A 26,892-nucleotide genomic window follows, 5' to 3' on the forward strand; every position below is an offset into this window, starting at 1 on the left:
TATACTGTTCCTGCACCTGCTGGTCACCTTTCTCCTTAAATTCCCTTCACTATTGTTTCTTTTTTTGCAGCTCAAGCTTAATAGTGTTATTCATCTATTTAACCCCTACTTGATTTATTATTCGGACTCTTGGTATACAGTCAACCATTGCCTCCTGCAAACACTTCTTAACCACCTCCCATGCACTATCAACATCCAGCCCTTGCAGTTTTACATGCCACGGCACTGAACCAATCAAATTCCTAAGCTTGTCATACTCACCAGCCCAATAATTCCACATGTACCCTGTCTTAATTGTAAATTCCACACCTTTAGCCACCTCACAAGTCAAGACCCTGTGATCACTCTCACCAATTGGTGGCAACTTGGTCATATTCGTTACAGCTAAATTCTCAGATGCAGTTACTAGGTCAAGCACTCTCTGACCCCCTAGTATTTTCCAATACATGCTGTCGCAGATAGTTATCCCTTAATAACCGCATAAAATCCAATTTCTTCCTCCCATGTACCCTCTCCTCCTTCCAGTCAATGTTACCATAATTGAAATCACCCATAATAATTACCCTCCTTCCACTCATTTCTTCTATTTGCCTACGCATACTATCCCCACCATCTATTCCATCACCTGGTCTATAGCAGCACCCAATTGTATATTTTGTTCTGCTAGACTCTATCTCACACCAAATAATCTGCTCTTTTCTCTATCCTGCAGTTCAACTTCTATACTCCTTGGCTGCAACTCATCAACTATCATCAATAACACTCCTCCCCCTTTTTATTCTCCCTGTCACTCCTGAACACGCTATACCCGTTGCATTCAATCCCACTAGCTTTACCATCTTCTTTCAGCCATGTTTCGCTAATACCAACAACCTGTGGCCTGGAAGTGCCAACCAAGGCCAAAAACTCTTCCTTCTTGTTCCTAATACTCCTAGCATTAGTATACATGAATTGCAGAAGCCCGTTAGTCCCATCCCTACTTTGATGTCTTATACTGACTATCCCATTCTGATTTGTTGTCCTTCGTACTCGCTCGGGCATATTATACTCATTCATACACTCAACTGCCTCCCTAAAGTCTGCATATCTACTCCCCCCCCCTCCGTTAATAAATCTAGTTTCCCTGAGTCTGTACATCCACTTCATTCATCAACACTTTTTCAAGCTTTCGTATGCCAAATCCATTCAAATGTAACCCATCCATCTTATATAAATCCTTTTGCCCATCGAACTCACTCCACACATCCACAAATTCCACACCACTCTCCATGCATAACCCACGCATAAAGTCATTGGCAATTATGGCCCTCCTAAACATTTCACTGTCATACCGCAGCAAAATACTCACCATCCTAACTCTCTCTCTCTTCTCTTTTGCTACCTCAAGTAATTCCCTCAGATCTGCATTGAAAGAAGACAAAATTCATTTCTATTTTGTCTTCTTTCAAATCATTTGTTCCTGCCACGACTATCATTTCTTTCACCCTCTATTTTTGCACTCGAATAGATTTGCTGATGTCCTTTATATTCACACCCGACTGGTACAATTTCGTGAAACTCTCAACTATCACACCTCTTAATTACAAATCTCCATACAGCACTCGCTCCTTTATTTTATTTACGTTTACGAACATTCTCTTATTTTCGTATCAGACTTTTGCCGTTTATTAGTCAGTACATTCAGTACACATTTTTCCATACGCTCCAGTTGCCACTTTGCTCTGTATATTGCTCCGCTGAACCGTGCGATTTCACTACTTGCATCTATCACCATATTTTTAAAGAATGTATTAAAGATGCCAAAAAATTATATTTTTGGTTTATCCTTTATCCAAGTATAAGCAAACAAACTTTGTGTGTGAATTATCTTCATGACTAAGCTATTTGTATATAGAGGCTAATGACTTCACACTAATTGCCTTAGTATCTCATAATGCAAAGAACTCATTCTTTTGGGTTTATATAATGCTAAGCATTATAGAAAGGACCACTACTCAAATTAGTTTCAACCTTTATTGAGGTCTCATCAATGGGAGCCAGACACAGAAGTGATTCCAGGGTTGAAGTAATGTAGAAATTATATATTTCCTATATACAAGTAGTGAAAGGTGTCATACCTTATTATTAAAATACTTGAAGTAATGCAGAAGTCATATTTCCTATACACAAGCATGGTTCTGGGTCAGAAGTTTCTAATTAAAACCCGATTCTGCATACTTGTAGTAATTAAGTGTTGGAAAAGTTGTTAAGGACGGAATTCAAGATTGGGTTGATCATCTTGTGATTCTCTATGATGGTCAGCATGAGTTTGTGATGGTAGGTCTTGCTTCAGTAATCTACTTGCATTTTCTAATAAAGTGATTATTATTATTACCCCAAGACCTCATGGAGTCAAAGACTCATCTGGGAGGTCCTTTTACCACACACACACACACACACACACACACACACACACACACAGCTCATCATACCGTGTCTTAAACACAAACTCCTTGTAGACACTACGCTCTCAGGCAAGGCATTCCAATCATTTACAAGTCTGCACGAAAAAACCTACTTCTCACTCCCCTACTCACACCCTCTTTACACAGTTTCCAGGGATGACCTCTGGTTCTCCCCTGATCTCCCACTATTTTCTGTAGAACTTCTCCAGCATTGATCCTATGACAACCCCTTACTAACTTGTAGGTCTCTATCATATCCCCCTCCCTCTTCCTCCTGTCCACCAGACTGAAAATTACATCTTCTCAATCTTTCCTCATGCTCGACATTCCAGAGGTTAGAAACTACCCTAGTCAGGCGCCTTTGGACCCTTTCCAACATCTCTTCATCCTTTTGAAAACCAGGTGACCAAATCTGGGCACAATAGTCCATGTGTGGCCTAATCAAAGCCTTATAGAATGAACAAGAATCTCTCTACTTCTACAAGTCAGTGTCCTCTGCATCATTCCCAGAAGTCTTTGTGTTGTCTTCACAATTTTGGCTATGTGTCTCCTAAATTTCAGATCCTTATCCACTATCACCCCCAGAACTCTTATTTCCTCCACCTCCAACAATATATCCTTACCAAGCATAAATTCTGCATCTCATCTTTGTTTTCCAAATTTTAAAACCTTACGTTTTGCAACATTAAACTCACATCCCCATTTCCGTGCCCACTTAGCAAAAGCATTTGATAGACTCCACATGAACATTTTGTGTAGGTAAGATGGGTAAGATGGAGAGCTATGGTAGATTTATTAGATGGATTGGAGAGTGGCTCTCTTAATGATATGTGGTAAGACAATATCCCAGAAAAAACAGTTAAAGCAGTCATATGCTGCAGGTTTCTGTTCTTGGGATCAGCAAAACTTGTGCTGCACCATTCCTCAGATAGTGTTCAGTTCTAGTTTAAGATGAAAAGGGTCAAAGCAGATTGCTTGTGCTCTGTTAAGAAGGGTTTTAATGATGCCAGTTCTCTTAGAAGCCATGTTGTATATACTGACCAATGAAAGTAGTTTACAATTTAATGAATTTATTCTGCTCTCTTGCAGACCAACTCCTTCTACAAACATCGTAGAGTAGAGTCTATAATGTTGCATGCTCTTGTGACCTTTCTTACATAAGCCAGATCTCAAGAAATTTTGAGATAAGAAAGAACACATTGGAGATGTCAACAACAGAGAAGACAACTCGGGCTTGGCTTTTCATTTTTCATACACATACCATAGCATTGAGTGGAATAACAGCTCCATGTCTTACATTAAAGACAACTTCATTACTTTGGTCATCTTTGCACAGGGCATACTTAATAGGAATTGAGAGTAAATAAATCATCATCATCAAATTCCTGCCATGTACCCTCAAGGGGTGTACAGGATATGATAGTACTACATGAAAAAAATTACATCATTACTAACTTCCTATCTACAATTTTCCTCCAAATCAGTTTGTTACTTGTCAAGACTCCAACATTATCAGATCTTATATTTCTATTGTCTAAGGCACTTTGTACCATATCAATCCACCTATATCTTGGTATTCCTCTGGGTCATTTTGCTGCCAACCTGGCAGAGAACACTTGTTTTGCTAATCTTTCTTCGCCCATTCTGTATAAGTGACCATGCCACCTGAGATTAGCTCTGCTAACACATTCCTGAATGCTGACAATGTCAAGTTCTTTCCTAATATCCTAGTTTTTAATATGATATTGCCATTGATGCCATCTGTTCACGCCTCTAATCTTTCTCAGGACTCTCATATCTGCGGTCTGTAGTCTTTGGTCAAGTGTTTTACTTCTGACCCAGCTCTCAGATCCATTAGTTAAAACTGGTTTGAACACTGTCTTGTATACAGCTAATTTAGTGTTCTGACTAATTTCTCTCTTATTCCATATGAATTTATTCAATTGACTTCCCACCATACCAGCTTTGCTGATTCTGTTGTCTATTTCTATATTTAATTTACCATCTTCACTTAAAATTTGTGCTTAAGTAGCTAAAATGTTTTACTTGTTCCACAGGTTCTCCATTCAAAACACAGTTGACATTTTCAATGATTCTGTCTATTTTCATTGTCTTTGTCTTTTTAATGCTGAGCTTCATACCATATCTATTACAACAGTTATTCAATTTAGTCAGAGAATCTTGCAGACTTGTAGTGGATTTATTTAGAAGTATAACATCATCCGCATAAAGCAAAGAGCTGACATTAACATCTTCAATTTTGATATCAGGTTTAATACCACTTTCCTTCATAATGTGATCCATATAGATAATGAATAACAGAGGGGATAATGTACATCCTTGTCTCACACCAGATTTAACATTAAACTATCTTCCTGTACTTCCTTCAATTCTAACTGCTGACTTACAACTCAAATAAAGACTAAGTATTGCTTGATATAATTTTCCATTGACACCATATAACTGTAGTGTATTGAATAGCTTCTCTCTTGGCACCTTGTCATATGCCTTTTCCAGATCGACAAAACTCAAATACAGATCTTTGTTATATTCCCATGCTTTCTCAACTATTTGTCCTAAAGTGAAGATCTGATCCTGACAGCCTCTATTTGGCCTGAATCCAGCTTGTTCTTCACCAAGATGTTCTTCCACAATTCTTCTCAATTGTTTCTCAAGTATACTTGCATAGATCTTGCCAGGAACACTCAGTAGGGAAATACCTCTGTAATTCTCACATTCAGTTTTATTTCCCTTTTTATATATCGGTACTATGAGAGCTCTACTCCAATCATCGGGAATTCGTCCCTCTGTCTAGGCTTTCTAAACTATGCACTGCAGCCGCTGTAATACTCTTATACCACCATACTTCAGCATTTCTGGTCGAATATCATCTACTCCTGCTGCCTTTCCACATATTAAGCCTTTGGCTTTTTCTGCTTCAAGTATGGATATGTATTCCTGGCTGCATGCCTGGTCAGTGTTCTTTACCACTGTGCTGTCATCACTGCTTGTTTCATTTAGCAGTTTTTCAAAGTAATTACTCCATACTTCAAGGATATCTTTTTCTCGCATTTTCATGTCACCTTTATCATCTCTAACTCCTTTTACAGCACTCTTTCCTCCATTCCTAAGCTTCTTCAACAACCTCCAGAATATTTTGCCACCTTCTTGATATTTATTTTCTATATTCTTGCCAAAGTTCTTCCACGACTTTCGTTTAGCTAGTTTTACACAATGTTTAGTATTCTTGCATTTGTCTTTGTATTCTCTAAGAGCACAAACTGACTTATTTGCCAGAAACTTTTGATATGCTTTCTTTTTTTTTCCTTCACTGCCTCTTTAACTTCCTGTGTCCACCATCATCATCAAATTCCTGCCATGTACCCTCAAGGGGTGTACAGGATATGATAGTACTACACGAAAAAAATTACATCATTACTAACTTCCTATCTACAATTTTCCTCCAAATCAGTCTGTTACTTGTCAAGACTCCAACATTATCAGATCTTATATTGCTATCGTCTAAGGCACTTTGTACCGTATCAATCCACCTATATCTTGATCTTCCTCTGGGTCATTTTGCTGCCAACCTGGCAGAGAACACTTGTTTTGCTAATCTTTCCTCGCCCATTCTGTTTAAGTGACCATACCACCTGAGGTATGGTCACTTAAACAGAATGGGCGAGGAAAGATTTTATTAAAAAATCTTATTAAAAGATTTTATTAAAAAAATTTAAAAATTAGAACTCCATGGTGTCCACCATGGAGTTCTAATTTTTCTATCCTTGGAGACAACTTCACCACATGCCTCTCTAGCTAAATCAATCAGGGCTTTCTTCAAGGCTTGCCACTGAATCTGAGTAAATAAATGATATTTGGAAATCACTTATCCGATCTTTCCATATGGCAGACTTCAAGTTTTCAACTAACTGTCTGTACACAATGTCGAACAATAGCTAACTCATGCTACCTTCACCATTCCACGTGTTTTGGTCTTATATTGCAATGCTTTCTACATAGCTTGTTTAGTGACGTCATAGTTTATTTATTTCAACTTTATTGCTTTTATTTTGATGTATTTTTTACACAGAAGAAGCCACAAGTTTTAGCGCTGAAACTAGTAGTTTTCATTATTTTTTATTATCCATGACCAAATAAAATCTAGTTTTTTCTAATAATAAAATTAATTTTTAAAATTTTTTGTCTTAATTACTGATTTCCTTTAACTGTTACACAACTGATTATTTTTATTATTTCAGGGATGAAATCTATTGTCAGATCTGTAAACAATTAACAAACAATCCTAATAAAAGTTCTCATGCTAGAGGATGGATACTTTTATCTTTGTGTGTGGGTTGCTTTGCTCCTTCAGACAAAGTAAGTATGCTGCAAGGAAAAAAAAATAGGACTAGAAGAATGATTTCTTTCTTTCAAGTGACTAAACTCAGTAATAGTTATCAGAGATGATAATGCCTACTTGCAGAAACTTGTATTATAGGATTTATAACTTCTTTAGTGTGAAATATTAAAAGAAAAGAAGTTGCTAATCATTTTTTCTTTGTTATATTAAATTAAGGATACTAATTATCCTTATAATAAAAAAACTTAACTTTATTTACTAAAATAAAGAGCCAGAAAGCTTCAGTTCAGCAATGCAAAAATTATAAAAATCAAGTGGATATTAAATCCAGCATTATTTCAAAGCTGAATATAAAAACTATAAAAGTTTTTTACAAACTTTAACCAGAGAGCTTACGGGAATACACTCCCTGAAATTTACAAGTATTTGTGAGTTAGTAAATACTTTTACGCACCGACCAAGAGTTCACTTACGGAAAATACACCTCTCCGACATTTCAAGTTCCTTAGTTTTTGTTTGCTCTCTTAAGGTTTCTGCCTGGTCTCTGATGAAAACCAGCCAGTTTGAAACAGCTGTCAGGCCAGTGAAACCTTATCAAAATGGACCAGTAGGAGGCGAATATATGGATGCTTGGGCATAGCGATCATGTCTCCTATAAGGTCCAGCTAGGGTAACTCGTAAATTTTGGTGAGTGTATTCCTGTAAGCTCTCTGGTCAAATTTCATACGAAACTTTTATAGTTTCTATATTCGTCTTTGAAATAATGCTGGATTTAATATCCACTTGATTTTTATAATTTTTGCATTGCCTAACTGAAGCCTTTTGGCTCTTTATTTTAGTAAATAAAGTTAAATTTCTTATTATAAGGATAATTAGTATTATTTTAAGTCCCACTTTATTTTTTTAGATCTTTATAACTTTTTCACAGAACTGTGAGTTTTTCAATGTAGATTAAAAATGTACTTCAACAGTAATTAGAAATATCCTTTTTCAGAAGTATTTCAGTGATCTAGCCATTGAAAAATTCAAACTAGTAGATAGGAGAGCTAAGTTTTGTTTCATGTAACTAATAAAATATCAAGTAAGAATTTCAAAATGTAAACTTCTTATATGAGTGTCAAAATCAATTTGCTCTGCAAACTTTCTCACTAGATGTACTCACAACTTCATCGGGTAAGTTGATCTAGCTTTCTCCTTTTCTTAACTACACAAACTCGACTTCCACAGATGTCCCATGTTTTCTTTCCACCTTCCATATAATGAAAATTTTTATCAGCTGGAAAGGTATTTTCCAGTGGTGGCCCATGAAGCTTTAAGTGGGGGTGCTACCTATACAAAATAATTTTAAAAAAATTATTTTTTTCCTAATTAGTAACCAATTTATTAATAAATAAATCTGTAGATTTATTTATTATAGATTTATTTATTTATTATATATTTTGTATAGGCAGCAACCCCACTTAAAGCTTCATGGGCTGCCACTGGTATTTTCATCAAATACCCTTTCAAAAGTTTACAGACTTCTATCTTATCACCTGTCTTTTTCCTGTCCACCAGTGTCTGCAGTTCAGTCTGCCCTCATATTTTACATTCCATAATCATCTTTGTAACTCTTCTTTGCAGCCTTTATTTATCCCCTCACAACCCAGGAGACCAAATCTGTGCAATCATATTAAGCCTTTGTAAAAGAGGCAAAATGATCTCCTTATCCTTACATGTCATTGTTTGTTTTGGTATTATGATTATCCTTCAAGCTGTATTTGCAGTATTAGCTATATGATCATGGAACTTCTTATCCACTATAACTCCAAAATCCCTAACCTCATCAATTTCTCCAAGCATGATCTCACAAATATGTCATTGGAAATCTGATCATGTTGAAGTGCATCACTTTATACTTACTAATCTTGAATTGGTAGCCATTATCATTTACCTGCAGTTCCAGCTTATTAAGTCATTCTGTAAGTGCTCTATATCAGTAGCATGATTGCCCAGTCTATCTTTGCACCATCAGCGAACAATTGAATATCTGTTGGGTCATTCCCAATGGATCTGAACAATTATGGTCCAGGGATTAGAGATACACCATTGGTCACCTTAAATCTGACAGATTCACATCCCCCATATACCACTTTTGGAATACCTGTTTATCAGCTGTCCTCTTATGCTAGTCAGTAGTTTATATTCTAGTCTCCTGTAGTCTTTAATTTCAACAGCCATTCATGTAGTGTCCTGTCAAATTCCTTAGCAAAGTCCAACAGTATCATAGTATACCATTCTCCTTAAATATTTGCTCATAATTTATTCCCATAAATTATGAGCAAATTACTCAGACATGACCTCCCCTTTAGAAACCCATGCTCTTCCTTGAAAAGTATAGTTTGTCTGCTTCTACATCAGTTTCTACACTACCTTTATACAATGGGACTATCGTGCATTCTTTTTATTCCTTTGGGATCATTCTGAGATAAGACTCAAATTATACAGCCACATAAGGACCGAACAGTTCAGCTGAACATTCCTTTACAATATGTACTAATATTCTATCTCCCTAATGCCACATTTTTGTCCAGGTCGTGTAACAAACCTTTTTTCTCATGCATCTCTCACATCACTCGTGATAGTGCTGTTCTCCATGTTGCATACATCAGCTCATTATTTGAAGTTTGTGCATCTGCTTCAAACACAAGCATTGTCTGCATTTGTAAAGTTAACCCTCTTCTTTTTACTTTTAGCATAATAATGGTCTTATGGGTTGTCTGTAGCCTGCTCTGTGAGTTTCTTTTTGTACTCTGACTTTGCTCTCTACATAATACTCATAGAAAAGATAAGAGCAGTTATAAAGTTATGACTTTCTAGCTCTGATGCAAAAGTATTTTAATAATATGGAAATACACCATTTTTTACTACTGATGTATGAAAAATATGACTTCTGCATTGATTTAACCTGCCTTCCTTAACCACCTTACCGGCCCTTAAAGATCAAATACGCATCCTCAAAAGCTTCGTATCCATCATAAATTTTAATGTAATATCAATGGTATTACAATTTTAATATGCACTTCGCATCCATGGAAATGTGGACGTATATATACGTCCTGGCCGGTAGCGTGGTTAAAACCATTCTGGATAGTGACCCTTCCCATAATGCTTAGCAATTTATATCTCTGAAAGGAAGTGCGCTTTGTATTATGGGATACTGAGAGATTAAGAAATAAGTTGTTTAGTAGGTAGATTAGAAGACACATGGAATTAACTCCCTGAAGTGATTGAGCATGTAGAAGTGAAGACATTGTGGTATTGAAGACCCAGAAGTTCACACCAGTGAGTCGGACAATGACTATTCAGATATAAGGATGCAGTGGTCCATTATATAGAGCCTTGATCAGATGACATCTGAACTGCTGTGTATATTGGTAGATAGTGTGATCACTAGAATTTCAGAGGAACAAGGAACTTCAGAAAGGGTACGAAGGCAGATAACAAAAATATCAAGATTTTGGAATGTTGGTTATAGGATAGACAGAGAAAATGTAATTGCAGGTATATTGAAAGAGGGACATGATTGAGACATCAAATTTGTTCTGAGGAGCTTATGAAATAGAAAGTAGGCAGATTTTTCAAATGGTAGTACAAAGGGGAAGATGCAAGGACAATAGATTATTCTTTGAAATTTTGAAGGAAGTGAGAAATAAGTTGTTTAGTATGGAGATATGGACATGTGACATTCACTGCCTGAAGTGATGAGTGTGCAGACAGTGAAGACAATAAAAGGTGTTGTATTGAACTTTTGCGGGATCACATCATTTGCGAGTCTCTTGATCCCATGGAGTTTCTGTAATAATAATAATAGTCTTAAATTTTTAAGTAATTCACTATGGGTAGTTTATATCAACTTTTGAATAATTAACCAGATTTGACTCATATCAGACTAGACCAGATCAGACCTTTTATTCATTAAAACTAATGTTTCTCAACTTGATTAATCATTCAGAAAGTTTTACATTTTTACCTGCAAACTGTAAATCTAGTTAAAACAATTCATATATTCAAAGTTACATTTAGCAAGTATAATTTGACATTTCACATTTCTTTACCACAGTTCATATTTCTTTAACTCTTATTTCCACCTGGGAAATAAGAGTTAAAGAATTTAACTCTTATTTCTTATAAGAGTCATCGAATTTAAGAATTAATGTAATGGCTTTCAAAAGATGAACTTCTAAATTTCAACAGTTCTACCATAATTCTAAAACAGCCATATAGTATACTCTAAATTGATTTTTGAAACTCTTTAATAACTAACACTATTTATAAAACTATAATTTTCAAATAATTACCTCTAACACTATGTTTCAACATCAAATCTCCCTGAATATAAACACTTTTATGCATTATCAACACAGCCAAATACAGAGTACAAGAAAAATAGAATATAAATAAGAATATAAATAACATTATATAGAATTCTATAATATGAAGTACTGAAGATTAGGTTTAGATTTGATCAAGTTTTCTTAATATAAATGATTAATTAATCATTAAAAAGTTAAAATAATTATTTAATTTTTATTCTTTGATTGATTCACAGAATAGTTTGTGTGGATATCATCACTTAATTTTACTTTAAAAAAAGTATAATTTTATAGCCTTGCTATGGCAATTTAAAGGCCACCTTATTTTGATACTTTGCATGCATTTTGATAAGCATGTAACTTATGTATTGTGATGTGGTGGTACACTGTTTCCTGGTATTTTTGCATGGAACTACAATTGTTTAACATGTATCTGGTGTTGCATTAGTGTGATGAGGCAGCTATATCACCAGAGTCATGTTCTATGCTATTGCTGGTATTCAGTCCAGATTCATAATTGCCATTTATGTTTTCTCCTAAGTTGATGAGGAACCTGTTTCTTATGCTTTGTAATGCAGAATAAGTTAACTGTATGGAATTTTATGTTATGGTCATCGTTGTGTTTGCTTGCATACTGTTGACTTCTGCTGTGAGTATTATTCTTGCCATGGCTGTACAGCTGCCAGTTCAGAGTTTTCTATACAAACATACCAGGAAACAGTTGCATACTGTAGCACATGTAAAGAAAGAAAGAATTAAAGTGCTTCAGAATAACTTGTATTGCATTCTTCCATGAATGTAGCACCAAGTTGTGCAAAATGCTGAACAAAAATAAAACTGAGCATTTGTAACCAAAATATCAGTTAATAATTGGTTTTATAACTTTGCAGTTACATTTTTTGTTTAAATCGAACACTGTTTATTGTTTCAGTTTGTGAAATATCTGCTGAACTTTATTCGTGAAGGCCCTCCAGGTTATGCTCCATATTGCGAGGACCGTCTGAGGAGAACATTTATGAATGGTACTCGTGGACAACCTCCATCCTGGCTGGAACTTCAGGCTACAAAATCAAAAAAGCCACTCATGTTACCAATCACTTTTATGGATGGTAATACAAAAACTTTATTAGCAGACTCAGCCACCACAGCCAGGGAACTCTGTGCACAACTATCTGATAAAATTGTACTGAAAGACCAGTTTGGATTTTCTCTTTATATAGCTCTGTTTGACAAGGTACTGCATTCCATGAATAACCTGAGTAATTCCCCTCCCTCCCCCTAAAGAATCTTTATTCCTTTTACTGAAATCTAATTAGCATTGCTTGACAAATTATGCAACATTACCACGAGTACTCTTTCCAAGATCCTCCTTCCCTGTTTTTAATGATATGTTCCAATAAATCAAGAGGAGTTCCAAAAAAAGTGATTTTTGGTGCTGTATCATTATTTGGAGAACATTTCACTGTGAGAATCACTCCAAGTGATTTTTTTTTTTGTAAAATATAATTTGTTACATTAATTTTTTATTACCATGCCCTGTATATTACACATATTCTTCTGTGTTTTTTCTTAAAATTAAAAAAAAAGATTGTTTAGGAAATCATTTTTTTTTATCATAATGATCAATTTCCTTTCAGGTTACTCTGACAGTACATTTATTCTAGGTGAATAAATCCACCTAGAAATTATTTTTTATTAAATAAAAAATATTCTGTTTATTTCAGTCTTGACTGTTCATCAGCTGGAAAACTACTTGCTATGAGCAAGTGGGCAAGCATATTTGTCAAGCTCTGCTTATTAGTGCTTTACTATATTACTGTATATTCTTAAAAATGTTTAGATACATGTGACATAAAAAATATTAATAGCCATTAATTAATAGCATTGATTTATTCAAAAATAATCAAATTCTCGAATTTGATTATTCCTCCTTTAATAGAATTGCTATCATCATCATCATAATCAAATTCCTGCCATGTACCCTCAAGGGGGGTACAGGATATGATAGTACTACATAAAAAAAATTACATCATTACTAACTTCCTATCTACAATTTTCCTCCAAATCAGTCTGTTACTTGTCAAGACTCCAACATTATCAGATCTTATATTGCTATTGTCTAAGGCACTTTGTACCGTATCAATTTACCTATATCTTGGTCTTCCTCTGGGTCGTTTTGCTGCCAACCTGGCAGAGAACACTTGTTTTGCTAATCTTTCCTCGCCCATTCTGTTTAAGTGACCATACCACCTGAGATTAGCTCTGCTAACGCATTCCTGGATGCTGACAATGTCAAGTTCTTTCCTAATATCCTCGTTTTTAATATGATATTACCATTGATACCATCTGTTCACGCCTCTAATCTTTCTCATATCTGCGGTCTCTAGTCTTTGGTCAAGTGTTTTATTTCTGACCCAGCTCTCAGATCCATAAGTTAAAACTAGTTTGAACACTGTCTTGTATACAGCTAATTTAGTGTTCCGACTAATTTCTCTCTTATTCCATATGAATTTATTCAATTGGCTTCCCACCATACCAGCTTTGCTGATTCTGTTGTCTATTTCTATATTTAATTTACCATCTTCATTAAAAATCGTGCCTAAGTAGCTGAAATGTTTTACTTGTTCCACAGGTTCTCCATTCACAACACAGTTGACATTTTCACTGATTCTGCCTATTTTCATTGTCTTTGTCTTTTTATTGCTGACCTTCATACCATATTTATTACAACAGCTATTCAATTTAGTCAGAGAATCTTGCAGACTCGTAGCAGATTTATTTAGAAGTATAACATCATCCGCATAAAGCAAAGAGCTGACATTAACATCTCCAATTTTGATATCATGTTTAATACTACTTTCCTTCATAATGTGATCCATATAGATAATGAATAACAGAGGGGATAATGTACATCCTTGTCTCACACCAGATTTAACATTAAACCATCTTCCTGTACTTCCTTCAATTCTAACTGCTGACTTACAACTCAAATAAAGACTAAGTATTGCTTGATATAATGCCCCATTGACACCATATAACTGCAGCGTATTGAATAGCTTCTCTCTTGGCACCTTGTCATATGCCTTTTCCAAATCGACAAAACTTAAATACAGATCTTTGTTATATTCCCTTGCTTTCTCGACTATTTGTCGTAAAGTGAAGATCTGATCCTGACGGCCTCTATTTGGCCTGAATCCAGCTTGTTCTTCACCAAGCTTTCCTTCCACAATTCTATTCTTCTCAACCGTTTCTCAAGTATACTTGCATAGATCTTGCCAGGAACACTCAATAGGGATATACCTCTGTAATTCTCACATTCAGTTTTATTTCCCTTTTTATATATGGGTACTATTAGAGCTCTACTCCAATCATCAGGAATTCGTCCCTCTGTCCAGGCTTTCTGAACTATGCAGTGCAGCCACTGTAAGACTCTTATACCACCATACTTCAGCATTTCTGGTCGAATATCATCTACTCCTGCTGCCTTTCCACATTTCAAGCCTTTGACGGCTTTTTCTACTTCAAGTATGGATATGTATTCCTGGCTGCATGCCTGGTCATTGTTTTTTACCACTGTGCTGTCATCACTGTTTGTTTCATTTAGCAGTTTTTCAAAGTAATTACTCCATACCTCAAGGATATCTTTTTCTCCCGTTTTCATGTCACCTTTATCATCTCTAACTCCTTTTACAGTACTCTTTCCTCCATTCCTAAGCTTCTTCAACAACCTCCAGAATATTTTGCCACCTTCTTGATATTTATTTTCTATATTCTTGCCAAAGTCCTCCCATGACTTTTGTTTAGCTAGTTTTACACAGTGTTTAGCATTCTTGCATTTGTCTCTATATTCTCTAAGAGCACAAGCTGACTTATTTGACAGGAACTTTTGATATGCTTTCTTCTTTTCCTTCACTGCCTCTTTAACTTCCTGTGTCCACCAGGGAAGTTTTTCGCTGTTCGCCCTGGTTCCCTGGCGAAAACAACGAGGGCCTTGTTTAACCGGGCGACGCCCCAGCCGGCATGAAATTTTGTCATGTTGTACCATCATTTTTTATTTTGGTTTAACCAATAAGAATACAATTTGGTCGGCTAAATCCAAATTGCCAGCCCATCCTCATTCGTTCAGTATCCAAGTAGATACCCAACAGGGTGCACCAAGCGAAGGTGAGGATTGGGCATTAGGTCAGAAGCCCTGGTCGGTTCTCCGCATTCCTTTAAAGGCTATGTGGAGGTCTCCTCTCAGTTATATAGCTTTGACCCTTAAGCACCCCCAAATTGCTATCATAATAATAAAAATGGGGAATCTTGCTTTTGCTCTGATTTCAGAGCAAAATGATTTGTGATTTAGAATACTGGATTGTTACAAAGTTCTCAAATCCTTCATCTGCAGCAAATTGATTCTGAGTGCCAGGCCAATTCTGAAATTTCATGTTTCTTAAATCCTATAACTCATACTATAGGGTTGAGTTTGTGGGACTGATGATTACTTCATTGGCATATGAAAAAGCTAGATCCATAGAATTACCACAGTGATGGTGGTGGTTGTGTTACTACAAAGTTGAATGTTGAGGTGTACAACATGGTAGTGCTTATTAATACTTGTGACTGATGTCTCAGGCTGAACCACAAACTTTCAATGTTAAATGCCAAGCTGGCATGGTTGGCTGAGCGGTTAGCATATCTGCTCTCCAGCCAAAAGGCTGCAGGTTCAAATCGTGCTGTGGGCATGAGTGTTTGTGATTGTCTGTGAAAATACTAGTGGTGGTAGTGGGCAATAGATGGTGTTGGTGTGGTTGCAGTTCGTTGGTGGATTGAGTGGTGGAGACAGAGAGTTGTAGAGTAGGTACCCTCCCTCGATGGGTCTTTGGACTCCCTGGAGGCATCAGATAATAATAATAATGTGTTCACATTTGAGAGAGAGAGCAAGCGATGAAGCTGTTGCTACAAAATGTGAGAGATGGTGTGGCCATCCTTTTCAATCCCTGTCCATCAATTTTATGTATTTGTACTGTTATTATTAACATGAAACCTCCATGGAGTCAAAAGACTCATCACAACAGGTGCACACTGTCACACAAAGCTCATCAAACTGTGCCTGAAACCCATTCACAGTTTAATTGGAGATATGCAGCAGTCTGCATATCTCCAATTAAATTCATTCCAGTATCATTAGTATACAAGTTAAATGATAGTAGCTCCAAAACAGGCCTCTCTGGCACACCACTATTGACTTTCCACTTTCAAGATATCAATACTCCCATACATGTCTTTTTGTAAAACTGCCTGACAGCCCATCACCTATCCAAACTCATTAATCTAGTATCAAATCCCATCCACTTCATTTTAGTTGCCAACTTTAATATAGGTACATTAGCTGCCATACTTTGAAAAATTAAAGATGGAAACTTAAACTTACATGAAATAAATTTATTAGCTGTAAAATTTTTGTCTAGTATCAAAGGCATCTTCAGTATAATATAACAATAGACAATGGAAAACAAAATAAATTATAATAAAAGTCAGTTTAAAAAAGTGCCAGTTAAACAATGGACAGTCATTAAATTCCCAATGAAAAAAAAATACAATAAATAATAATAATCAGGAATTTGCATAAAATTGATATAATGATATTTACCATAAAGGGAATAACTGAAGGCCATCAGATCTGTTTTTAAGTTCAGTTGGTGTAGAAAGACCTCACAGCTCTCCTTGTATAACTGCTGTATAAGGAACATACTTGTATGTAAAAGTAATTTTCTTCCAAAGACCTATGCCTAGTTGAGATTACATGTTATGCTAGTCAAACCGCTCAGGTTCAAGATGCTGGATATAAAATATATGTTCTTCATGACAGATGGCTCCATTGTTATTATTATACTGAAGATGTCTTTGATACTTAGGTGAAAATTTTACAACTAATAAATTTATTTCATGTAAGTTTAAGTTTCCATCTTTAATTTTTCAGAGTTACCAACTTGTTGGTGGCAATCTATTCAAACCTTTACGAAGTCTAAGTACAGAGTATACCACTGTGTATGCATCTCCCTTGTCCAATGCATTCATCATCCTGTTGTAGTACATAAGTAAATTGATAAAACATGACCTTCCTTTAACAAACCTATGCTGACCATCAGCAAGAAAATACTGCTATTTTCAACTCATTTCTGAATTCTAGCCTTCATCAACATTTCCAACACCTTAACCACAACCCCAGACACACTAGCCTGTAATTTATAGCCTCAGTCTTATCATCCTTTTGTGAAGTGGAACAATTTTACTCTTTCTACTTCTTTGGGACCTGCCTTGTTACAAGACTCATGGTAAACAGGTATGCTAAAGGTGCTGTTAACTCTGTGGAACATTCTTTTGAGACATGCAGTGATATGTTATCAAGTCCTACTGCCATATTAACTTTAAGTTAACTTAATTCTTCATGTATTTCTTACTTGTCATCCCTCCTTCACCATACTCTCTTCTACACTTAAGAAGCTGCTCATGAAGAAATACACTCATGCAATGCTGCTACTATTAAATAATTCATGATGAGTACCCAAGCAGTAGCTTTCAACTTCTCTTTCTGTGCTATACATCCCACTTGTTTCTTGTATTTTTTCATCACTGGCCTTGTAAGAGAAGGCTATATGTGGAACTACAAATCCTCATTTCTTAATTGCTTATCACTTTTTTCTCACTATCATATTCAACCATCAGCCACTGCTAACTTTAATGTTTGAGTAGTTTACTGTCTACTTCCAATAGCATATTTTTATAGTGTCCCATCAAACAGTCAAACCTCTTTGGTATTCCAAGTTCTATAACATGAAGAAAAGTGACATAGAGATCCTGCAGGGTGATTTAAATAGCCTGGCATTGTAGGTGAAGGATGATGATGATTGTCAATAATATGGCAAAGTGTAAGATTATTTTGCACTTTGGAAAATGGAAAGATTACAAGCTGTGCATTACATTACAGGAACTAAACTACAAGAAACTGATGAGGTTAGGGATGAGGGTGGACATAGAGTTCAACTTCAAATGGCATAAGGCAAAAGTGGGCAAAATTGCTCATATAAACATTTAAATATTGAAAAATAGATGCTGAAAAGTAAAGATGAGCTCATTTGGACTACCCCACATCGATTTGGTTGCCTGAGTTTCTCAGAGATGAGGAAGGTATGAAGAGGCATCAGAGACAAGTGACCAAGATGGTGACAGGTCTATGGAATGCTCCATATGAGAACAGATTAATTGGGATATGATAGAAATATATAATACTGGGATGCTATAGTATTGAAGCAGAATAAATTTTTCATTACATGATGAGAGGAGAGAACAAGGATCACTTCCAGAAGATCTATAAGAGTATAGTTAGCATGGGTATAAGTACTAGATTTCTTGCTTGAAGAGTAACAAATTATCAGAATGAAATTTCCAGAAGCGGTCATAAGTGTTGTGTCAATGAATGAGTTGAAGGGGACGTGTTAAGCACAGTGTGAATAATGGTTATTGTTGGCCCCCCTGCAATGAGTCTTTGAACTTCATAGTGTCATCTCTATAATAATAATACTTTATGCACATCTGGCTCATATCATTTCACTTCTTAAAAGGTGATATTCAGATACTTTTATGAATGTCATATTGTACTAATAATTAGCAATACCAAGAGCCTCATGTTAGAAATCAATGCAACATTAATGAAATGGGACAAGAAACATTATTATTATTCAGGCCTCCATGGAATCAAAAGACCTCATCATGAGAGGCCCATCCTAGAAAACACAAAGTCTAATCATACCACTCCTTGAATTCGATTGTTCATGCTCTCACCACTCTATCAGGCAATACATTCCACATGTTTATTAAACAATAAAAATAAAAGAATAAAAAATTCCTGACAAGTTTCGTTCATCATAAGACTTGCATCATCAGGAGTAATAGTGTATAAAAGTTTAACACAACAACCAAAGATTATTGATAACTAATAGTCAATTAGATGTTTTTTGACTTCACAAACTGTTCATTAATTGAGAACTCGAATACAATATGAGACATTCGTTATTGTATGCTTGTTGGAACAATGCTCATTGTTGCCACGTTCTTTTGCTCACGTGTGTTATATCTGAGGTCCGAAGAGGTTAAATTTTTTATGAAGGCAGACCACACTTGATGTAAAATCAAGCCTTGATTTTTGTTGCACTGCATAGGGATTCTAAGCAGCTTTTACAGCTGGAAGTAATCCTTTTGCATCTTCTTTAAATTTTCTTGTGAAACAGTTCTTATCAACATAATGACCTGTTTGTCTGTTGCCAGAGTACTTGATGGCCAGTAGTAACTATGTGGAATGCAGCATGATTGCTTTCTTGAAATCTTGTTTTGATAAGGGAGTTGCATGAGCTGTATTAAGAATTGTTTGGATTGTCTTGGGTCCAAAACCATTAAGTGCGAGCTTCTGTGTCAGGTAGTATAATTCTTTATTTCGCTTCATCTGTGTGCTAGATATATTGTATGCTCTGTCTCTCAAGGTTTTAAGTTTTAATTATGCCTATTTTTTGCAATGGATGGTGGTGTGAGGCATCATTAAGAAATCTTCCTGTTGTGGTCAGTTTTCTGTATACACAAAAGGATAATCTGTTTTCCTCTTCGTTTACTTCTATAAAGATATCAAGGAAAGGTAATTTTTTATGTTTTTCTAGTTCTATAGTGAATTTGGATGCATATTGTTAAGATACTCTTTAAAAGCAATCAGGTCAACTACCATTCCCGGCCAAAAGATGAAAACATCATCTATATAATGTAGCCAAACCTTTGGTCTTTTTTGATAGTTTTTTAAAGCATTTATTTCAAAATTTTCCATAAAAAGGTTAGCTAAAGCTGGAGAGAGGGAGGAACCCATGACTAGTTGTTCTTTTTGTTCCCAATATTTGTCTTGATAAATGAAAAAAGTGTTTTCCATGCAGTGTTTGTATAGTCCTACAATGTTCGGTGGGAAAAGGTTTTCAAGAAGATCCACTGGATGATTTCTAGGTTCATTGGTGAAGAGGCTGACTATATCGAAACTTGCTAAGATGTCTGAAGGTTCTATGTTTTATCCTTAGCTCCTGCAACTCTCTTATCAAAACAAGATTTCAAGAATGCAATCACGCTGCTGTACATCAAGAATGTCATGGACAAATTAGCTACATTGCCCTTCAAGTACAACATAAAAGTGGCTTTTCTTCCTTTACAAAAATTATGAAGATTCCTACATCCACCAAACTTCCACATCATCCCATGAAAAAACCAGGCATCTATCAGATTCACTATTTTTGTGCATCTGTTATATTAGCCAGACCGGAAGGTCAGAAGAGATCCGCATGGTTGAACGTGTAAAAGACGTCAAAAAAAGAAGGGAACACAAATCAGGCTTAGCATTCCACACAGCTACTACTGGCCATCAAGTACTCTGGCAACAGACAGACAAACATATCATATGTTGATAAGAACTGTTTCACAAGAAAATTTAAAAAAGCTGTAAAAATGCTTAGAATCCCTATGCAGTGCAACAAAAATCAAGGCTTAATTTTACATCAAGTGTGGTCTGCCTGCATAAAAAATTCAACTGCCTTGGACCTTGGATACAACACGCGTGAGCCACAGAATGTGGCAACAACTAGCATTGTTCTCAATTAACGAACAGTTTGTGAAGTCAAAAAACATCTAATTGACTATTAATTAACAATAATCTTTCATTGTTGTGTTAAGCTTTTATACACCATTACTGCTGATGATGTAAGTCTTATGACGAACGAAACTTGTCGGGATTTTTTTATTCTTTTATTTTTATTGTTTAATAAACATGTGGTCTCAATACCGAAAACTACCTCCAGAACTGCTTACCCACAGAAACCATCACTTACATAAATACATTTCACAGTTCAAACACTCTCCATGTAAAGAAACCACTCCTCACCCTCTTGCTTACAGCTTCCTTTCGTAATGTTCAGTGATGGCTTTCCCCTGTTTCACCAAACAAAAGAACTCCCCTGTTACTACCTCTCAACAGTTTAAAAGTTTCAATCACATCACCTCTCCTTCTTCTATCTACCATACTCTGCAGTCCACATTCTCTCAGCCTGTCTTCATAACTAACAGTGTACAGTCCTGATACATCTTTGTTATCTGTCTCTGCACTCTTTCTGCAGTTAATTTATCTCCTTCAAATCCAGATCGAATTTGAGAACAATAACTGGTAATTAGTTTACGGAATTAACAACGCATATAAAGTATATTAATTAAAGGTAACTTTAATGAATAACTTCTATATTTTGGCAATGTCACATTACCATCTTCGGGAACATAAAGATATGGTATGTGCACTGAGGAACTAACACAAAGCAAATGAGGAAGAAAGCAAGAAACTAATATTGTTCCTAAAGTCCTAATGGTGCCCTCTTGCGGGCTAATTTGGTAGTCTTGGCAGTTGGGCTGATTAGCCCGCAAGAGGGCACCATTAGGACTTTAGGAACAATATTAGTTTCTTGCTTTCTTCCTCATTTGCTTTGTGTTAGTTCCTGAGTGCACATACCATATCTTTATGTCCCCGAAGATAGCAATGTGACATTGCCGAAATATAGAAGTTATTCATTAAAGTTACCTTTAATTAATATACTTTATATGCGTTGTTAATTCCGTAAACTAATTACCAGTTGTGTCTAACCAACGTATAAGTCTTACTACTAGAATTTGAGAACAATAGTCCAAGTGTAGTCTGATTAGGGCTTTATACAATGGGACAACTATTTTATCTCTGCAGATCAGCATCCTTCTCAATATTTGCAGCAATCCTCTGGGTTACCTTCACCACCTTTGCAATATGTTCCCGAATTTTAGGTTTCTGTCAATCATCACCCCTATATCCCTTGTCTCCCCTACTTCCTCCAGTACAGTTTCTCCAATAGAGTATGCAGCCTCTCATTGATGTATCCCAAACTTCAAGACTTTACATTTTGCTGCATTAAACTGACACCCTCATTCATTCCATCTGTTCAATTTATTTAAATTCTCTTGCAGAGCTACCACATCTGCACTATTACTAATTACCCTTCCCAGCTTCACATCATCTGCAAACAACTGAATATCTCCTTGCAATCCATTGACAATGTCATTGATGCATTGATATAAAGGTTAAACAATACAGGTCCCAGTACTGAGCCCTCTGGGACCCAACTTGTAACCTTCTGCCTCCTTGATATTGCTTCTCTCCTCCATACACAAATCTCAGATAACTAATCCTGAATTCAGTTCACCAACTTGACATCTAAACCCATGTTCTGACTTAAATATATCTTATCATGTGATGCCCTGTCAAATGCCTTTGCAAAATCCAAAAAAATGGCAGAATATGCCTTTTCCTCATCAACTGCTCTTATTTTAAAAGGCAATCATATTACTAAGCAAGAGCGCCCCTTAACAAATCCATGTTGACTCTCACAGATAACATTACCTTCATCTGCCTAAAGCTGTATATGGTCCCTCACTAATTTCTCCAAGATCTTATCAGCTATTGATGAAACACAAACTGGTCTCTAATTGACACTTCCAGTCTGCTACCACCCTTATGCAATGGCATTATCTTATCCTCCTCCTACTCTTTGGATACCTTTCCCTTAGCCAGGCTTTCACTGAAAAGCCAGATCAAGCAAGCTGTCAGTTCTTCAGCACATTTTCTCAAAATTCCATCCAGTCCCATTGCTTTATTGACATCCAGAGTACTAAATATTTGAAACGTGCTCTCCTCTTGCATTTCTAAACCTCAAACCTGCTCTGTCCCTCTAATATTAAAACCTACTTCTCCAGGATGAAATACTCCAATAGTGTTCATTGAACAACTCAAATATGCTCTTTGCATCAGCCACTGTATTTCCATTTTTATCCAACAATGTCATTCTTCCACAATTATTTCTCCTCCTACTGACCACATAGCTAATTTTCTTTGGATCTCAAGGCCAATCTCTTCCCATATTCCAGTTTTGCCTTCCTTACCATACTAGTCACTCTCCTGGCCCGAATCTTATATTCTTCATATATCTGTCCTCCACCCTGTTCCTTATATATCTTCCATAACCTCTTTGTTACCTATCAGTTCCTGTTTGATATTGTTTGTCATCTACTTTACACCAAATTGTGTTCTATTCTTCACTTGTGGTATACAGCTTGCTATTGCTGCTAATAAATATTCCTTTGCAAGTTCCCCAGCACTAATGATATCTTGCCCTTCCAATTCCTCCCTCCATGGAACTGTCCCAAGTTGATACCTAAGATTATTATAATCACCTGTCTTATAATTCCACATATGTCTATTAAATATGCTGTCTTTATATATGTGATAAAACTCTTTGACATTATATGTCAAAATATAATGAAAACAAGTTTAATAATTAGATGCCATCTCTCTAATGTAGTTCACAGCTTGCAATCTGTTCATTCTAAATACATAACCTTATACTCGACTACACCATACTTCAATTATTATCTTTTACTTTTGTCAGTCTATTCAAATCATTTTGTGGGATGATGCATCACTTTGATTCACTTTTATCAGCATTTTATCATGTACTTTTATCATCAGCAAACAACTGGATTTCTCCCCTCCCCCCTAAAAAAAAAGCTTGTCTAGGTGTTCTTAACATACAAAATTAAGTAGCAGTCCAATAGTCTAAGCAAGAGCCATGTGGCACTTGCCTTCTCTTATCCATCTAAGTTTCATATACATTCCTGGATATGAAACTTAGATGGCAGATAACATCTTGTCAGATGCTGTTGCGCAGTCCAGTAATATCACATTGTGGTCAGTTATGTTAGCTAACCATGCTTTATTACAGAAGGTGAGTAAATTACCAATGCAAGACCCCCCCCCCCTTAAAATCATGTTAAAAGTGATAAGTTGCTTGTGTTTGTTGAAGATTATTTATTCATATGGATATTTAGTTACATATTCAGTATTTATTCTGCTCCTCCAGACTGGCACTGTTTGGATATATGCATAATTTGCTACATTATGTTTTGCAAAGATGTAATATTTAGATTGTCTGATTTCCTTTATGGAAATAGAATGTATGACATTGTCATTTTCTGAGATAGAATAAAATACTGAGTTTAATTCTTGTAAAAGTACTATTTTGCTGCTTTCCAGTGTAGATGATTTCTGATTTATTTTGCTAATTTAGAATGCTGAAAGAAAGATACAGAAAGAGATATTTATCAAATCTTAGGATTTATTTTTTAATTGTTAATTGAAATCAATCAGTTTATGATGAGAGTGATTTCAGTATAGTTGTCTACATAATACTGTGATTACATAATAAAATGTCTGTGCTTGAGTGTTTTTCTGATATTACATTGCAATGCAAAGAGGTTGCTTACTGTCTCACAGCTGTCTTTGAATGCAACATTTCAGTCAAATCCACTTGTATTTTGATAATGCACTATCTCCAAACTGTGCCCAAGTCTTGGGCAAAGTTTGAGCTCAATGAAGTCTTCATTGAATGTTAGCTAGCTTTGAGTTTTCTTTCACCAAAAATTTGATTACAAATTGTGCTTCACTCACTTGTTGTGTAATCACATGATATGGCATATATGCCACTGATCTAGACAATAAGAAAAAATGAAAATTAAATTCTGGGTCAGATTCAATTCAGTTTGATACTAGCATGTTATCTTATCTGATCTCATCTTCTTTATACCCTCTTTTACCTTGCGATGTCAAGGGTTTATTAATCATCGGTCCTCAAACTGTTCACAGGATAAGGTGGTCAGCCCTACACTCCAATATATCCTATGTCCTGCAGTGTTGAGTTCTCAAGGCCGGTTTGCCTACTTTGTGGGATGAAAAACCTCAGGATAAACTGGGGAAAAAACCTTAATGTCCATGCCCAAGACTGGCTAACTTGGCTATGGCTGAGGAAGATCCTTCAGCTCCTCACGTCACCGATGGGAATCAAACCTAGGACACTCTTTCCCTAGGCATATCATTGCGAATTGCACAGCCACTAGGCTAACCGCATGGACTAGCATGTTATTATTATTTGCAAAATTTTAAGTGGTCTTCATAGCAGATTTATTCAGAATATAAGAAACTCCAGTGTTAAATGTGTGATATTTTAGATATGAAATTATTTGCATGATCTCTTAATACAATTTTTTTTTTATCTGTAACAAAAAAAAAAAAAAAAAAAACAGTTTGTCTTCTTTTGCAAGTTCAGAATTCCATTATCCCTTTTGTGAGAAATTGTCAAATGGCCAACTAAATTAAATTCTTAGAAACCTTCTCAGACTGCATATGATAGGTTGTTTAATCCTTTCTGCATTGCCTGCTATGTCTGTTCATTGTGTATGTTCTTCTGGCCAATTTGCCTGTTTTGTGGGAGGAAAAATTCAATTTACTTGGAGGAAAAATCCTGCCATCTACTTATGACACAAGATATCTGACCTTCAGTTGAATAGACATGATCTTTCCAACCAAATGGAAATTACTGAATGAGCTATGGAGACATTTATAAGTTCCTGATACTAGTTGAATAATTTTTTTATTGCCGGCTTGGTTCGTTGAGTGGTTAGCGTATCAGCTCTCCAGCCAAAAGGCTGCAGATTTGAATCCTGCTGTGGGCATGGATGTTTGTGATTGTCTGTGAAAATACTAGTGGTGGTGGGAGGTAGATGGTGTTACCGTAGATATTGGTAGTTGCGGTTCGTTGTAGTTGGCGGAGACAGAGAGTTATAGAGTGGGTACCCTCCCTCGATAAGTCTTTGGACTCTCTGGAGGTGTCACGTAATAATAATAATAATAATTTTTTATGATATGTGGCCATTCAGTTTTTTATATCTAATAACGTTGTTAAAGTATCATAGAAGAAAATTAGAAAAATGCTAATGAAAAAAATATGTTACTGCTGTTTCAGTAGCTTAATCAGTTTGGAAAATTTAAAAGAGAAAAAAATGAAATTTATAGATTTATTTTAATTTTCTTATAGAACAGTAACTTTCTATTTCAGGTGTCATCATTAGGAAGTGGAGGAGAGCATGTCATGGATGCTATTTCTCAATGTGAACAGTATGCCAAAGAGCAAGGAGCTCAGGAAAGGAATGCTCCTTGGAGGTTATTTTTTAGGAAAGAAATTTTTGCTCCATGGCATGATCCTACAGAAGACCAGGTGGCTACTAATCTCATATTCCAGCAAGTTGTACGTGGAGTAAAGTTTGGAGAATATCGCTGTGACAAAGTATGTGCATGATATACAAAATAGAATATACAGAATAATTTTTGTATAACACTATAATTTGGCACTCAACAAGATATTAATCCATAATTATATATATATATATATATATATATATATATATATCATCATCATCATCAAATTCCTGACATGTACCCTCAAGTGGTGTACAGGATATGATAGTACTACATGAAAAATTTACATCATTACTAACTTCCTATGTACAGTTTTCCTCCAAATCAGCCTGTTACTTGTCAAGGCTCCAACATTATCAGATCTTATATTTCTGTCATCTAAGGCACTTTGTATACCATATCAATCCACCTATATCTTGGTCTTCCTCTGGGTCCTTTTCCTGCCAACCTGGCAGAGAACACTTGTTTTGCTAATCTTTCCTTGCCCATTCTGTTTAAGTGACCATACCTCCTGAGATTAGCTCTGCTAATGCGCTCCTGGATGCTGATAATGTCAAGTTCTTT

At 35.8% G+C, this 26,892-nt stretch overlaps 1 protein-coding gene across 2 annotated transcripts in view; it reads left to right on the forward strand.

Moving 5' to 3' along the window:
* The window catches only part of ck (unconventional myosin-VIIa ck), a 526,896-nt gene that overhangs the window by 303,158 nt on the left and 196,846 nt on the right, over positions 1 to 26,892 (forward strand). For both annotated transcript variants that reach the window (XM_090413984.1, XM_090413985.1), the window contains exons 27-29: positions 6,704 to 6,821; positions 12,091 to 12,393; positions 26,189 to 26,416. In XM_090413984.1, coding sequence (XP_090270110.1) covers positions 6,704 to 6,821; positions 12,091 to 12,393; positions 26,189 to 26,416 — 649 coding nt within the window. The remainder of the gene's footprint in view (positions 1 to 6,703; positions 6,822 to 12,090; positions 12,394 to 26,188; positions 26,417 to 26,892) is intronic.

Source organism: Typopeltis vanoorti, chromosome 24, assembly GCF_054136105.1.
Source record: "Typopeltis vanoorti isolate ZY-2024b chromosome 24, IOZ_Tvanoo_1.0, whole genome shotgun sequence".
Classification (NCBI taxonomy): domain Eukaryota; kingdom Metazoa; phylum Arthropoda; class Arachnida; order Uropygi; family Thelyphonidae; genus Typopeltis; species Typopeltis vanoorti.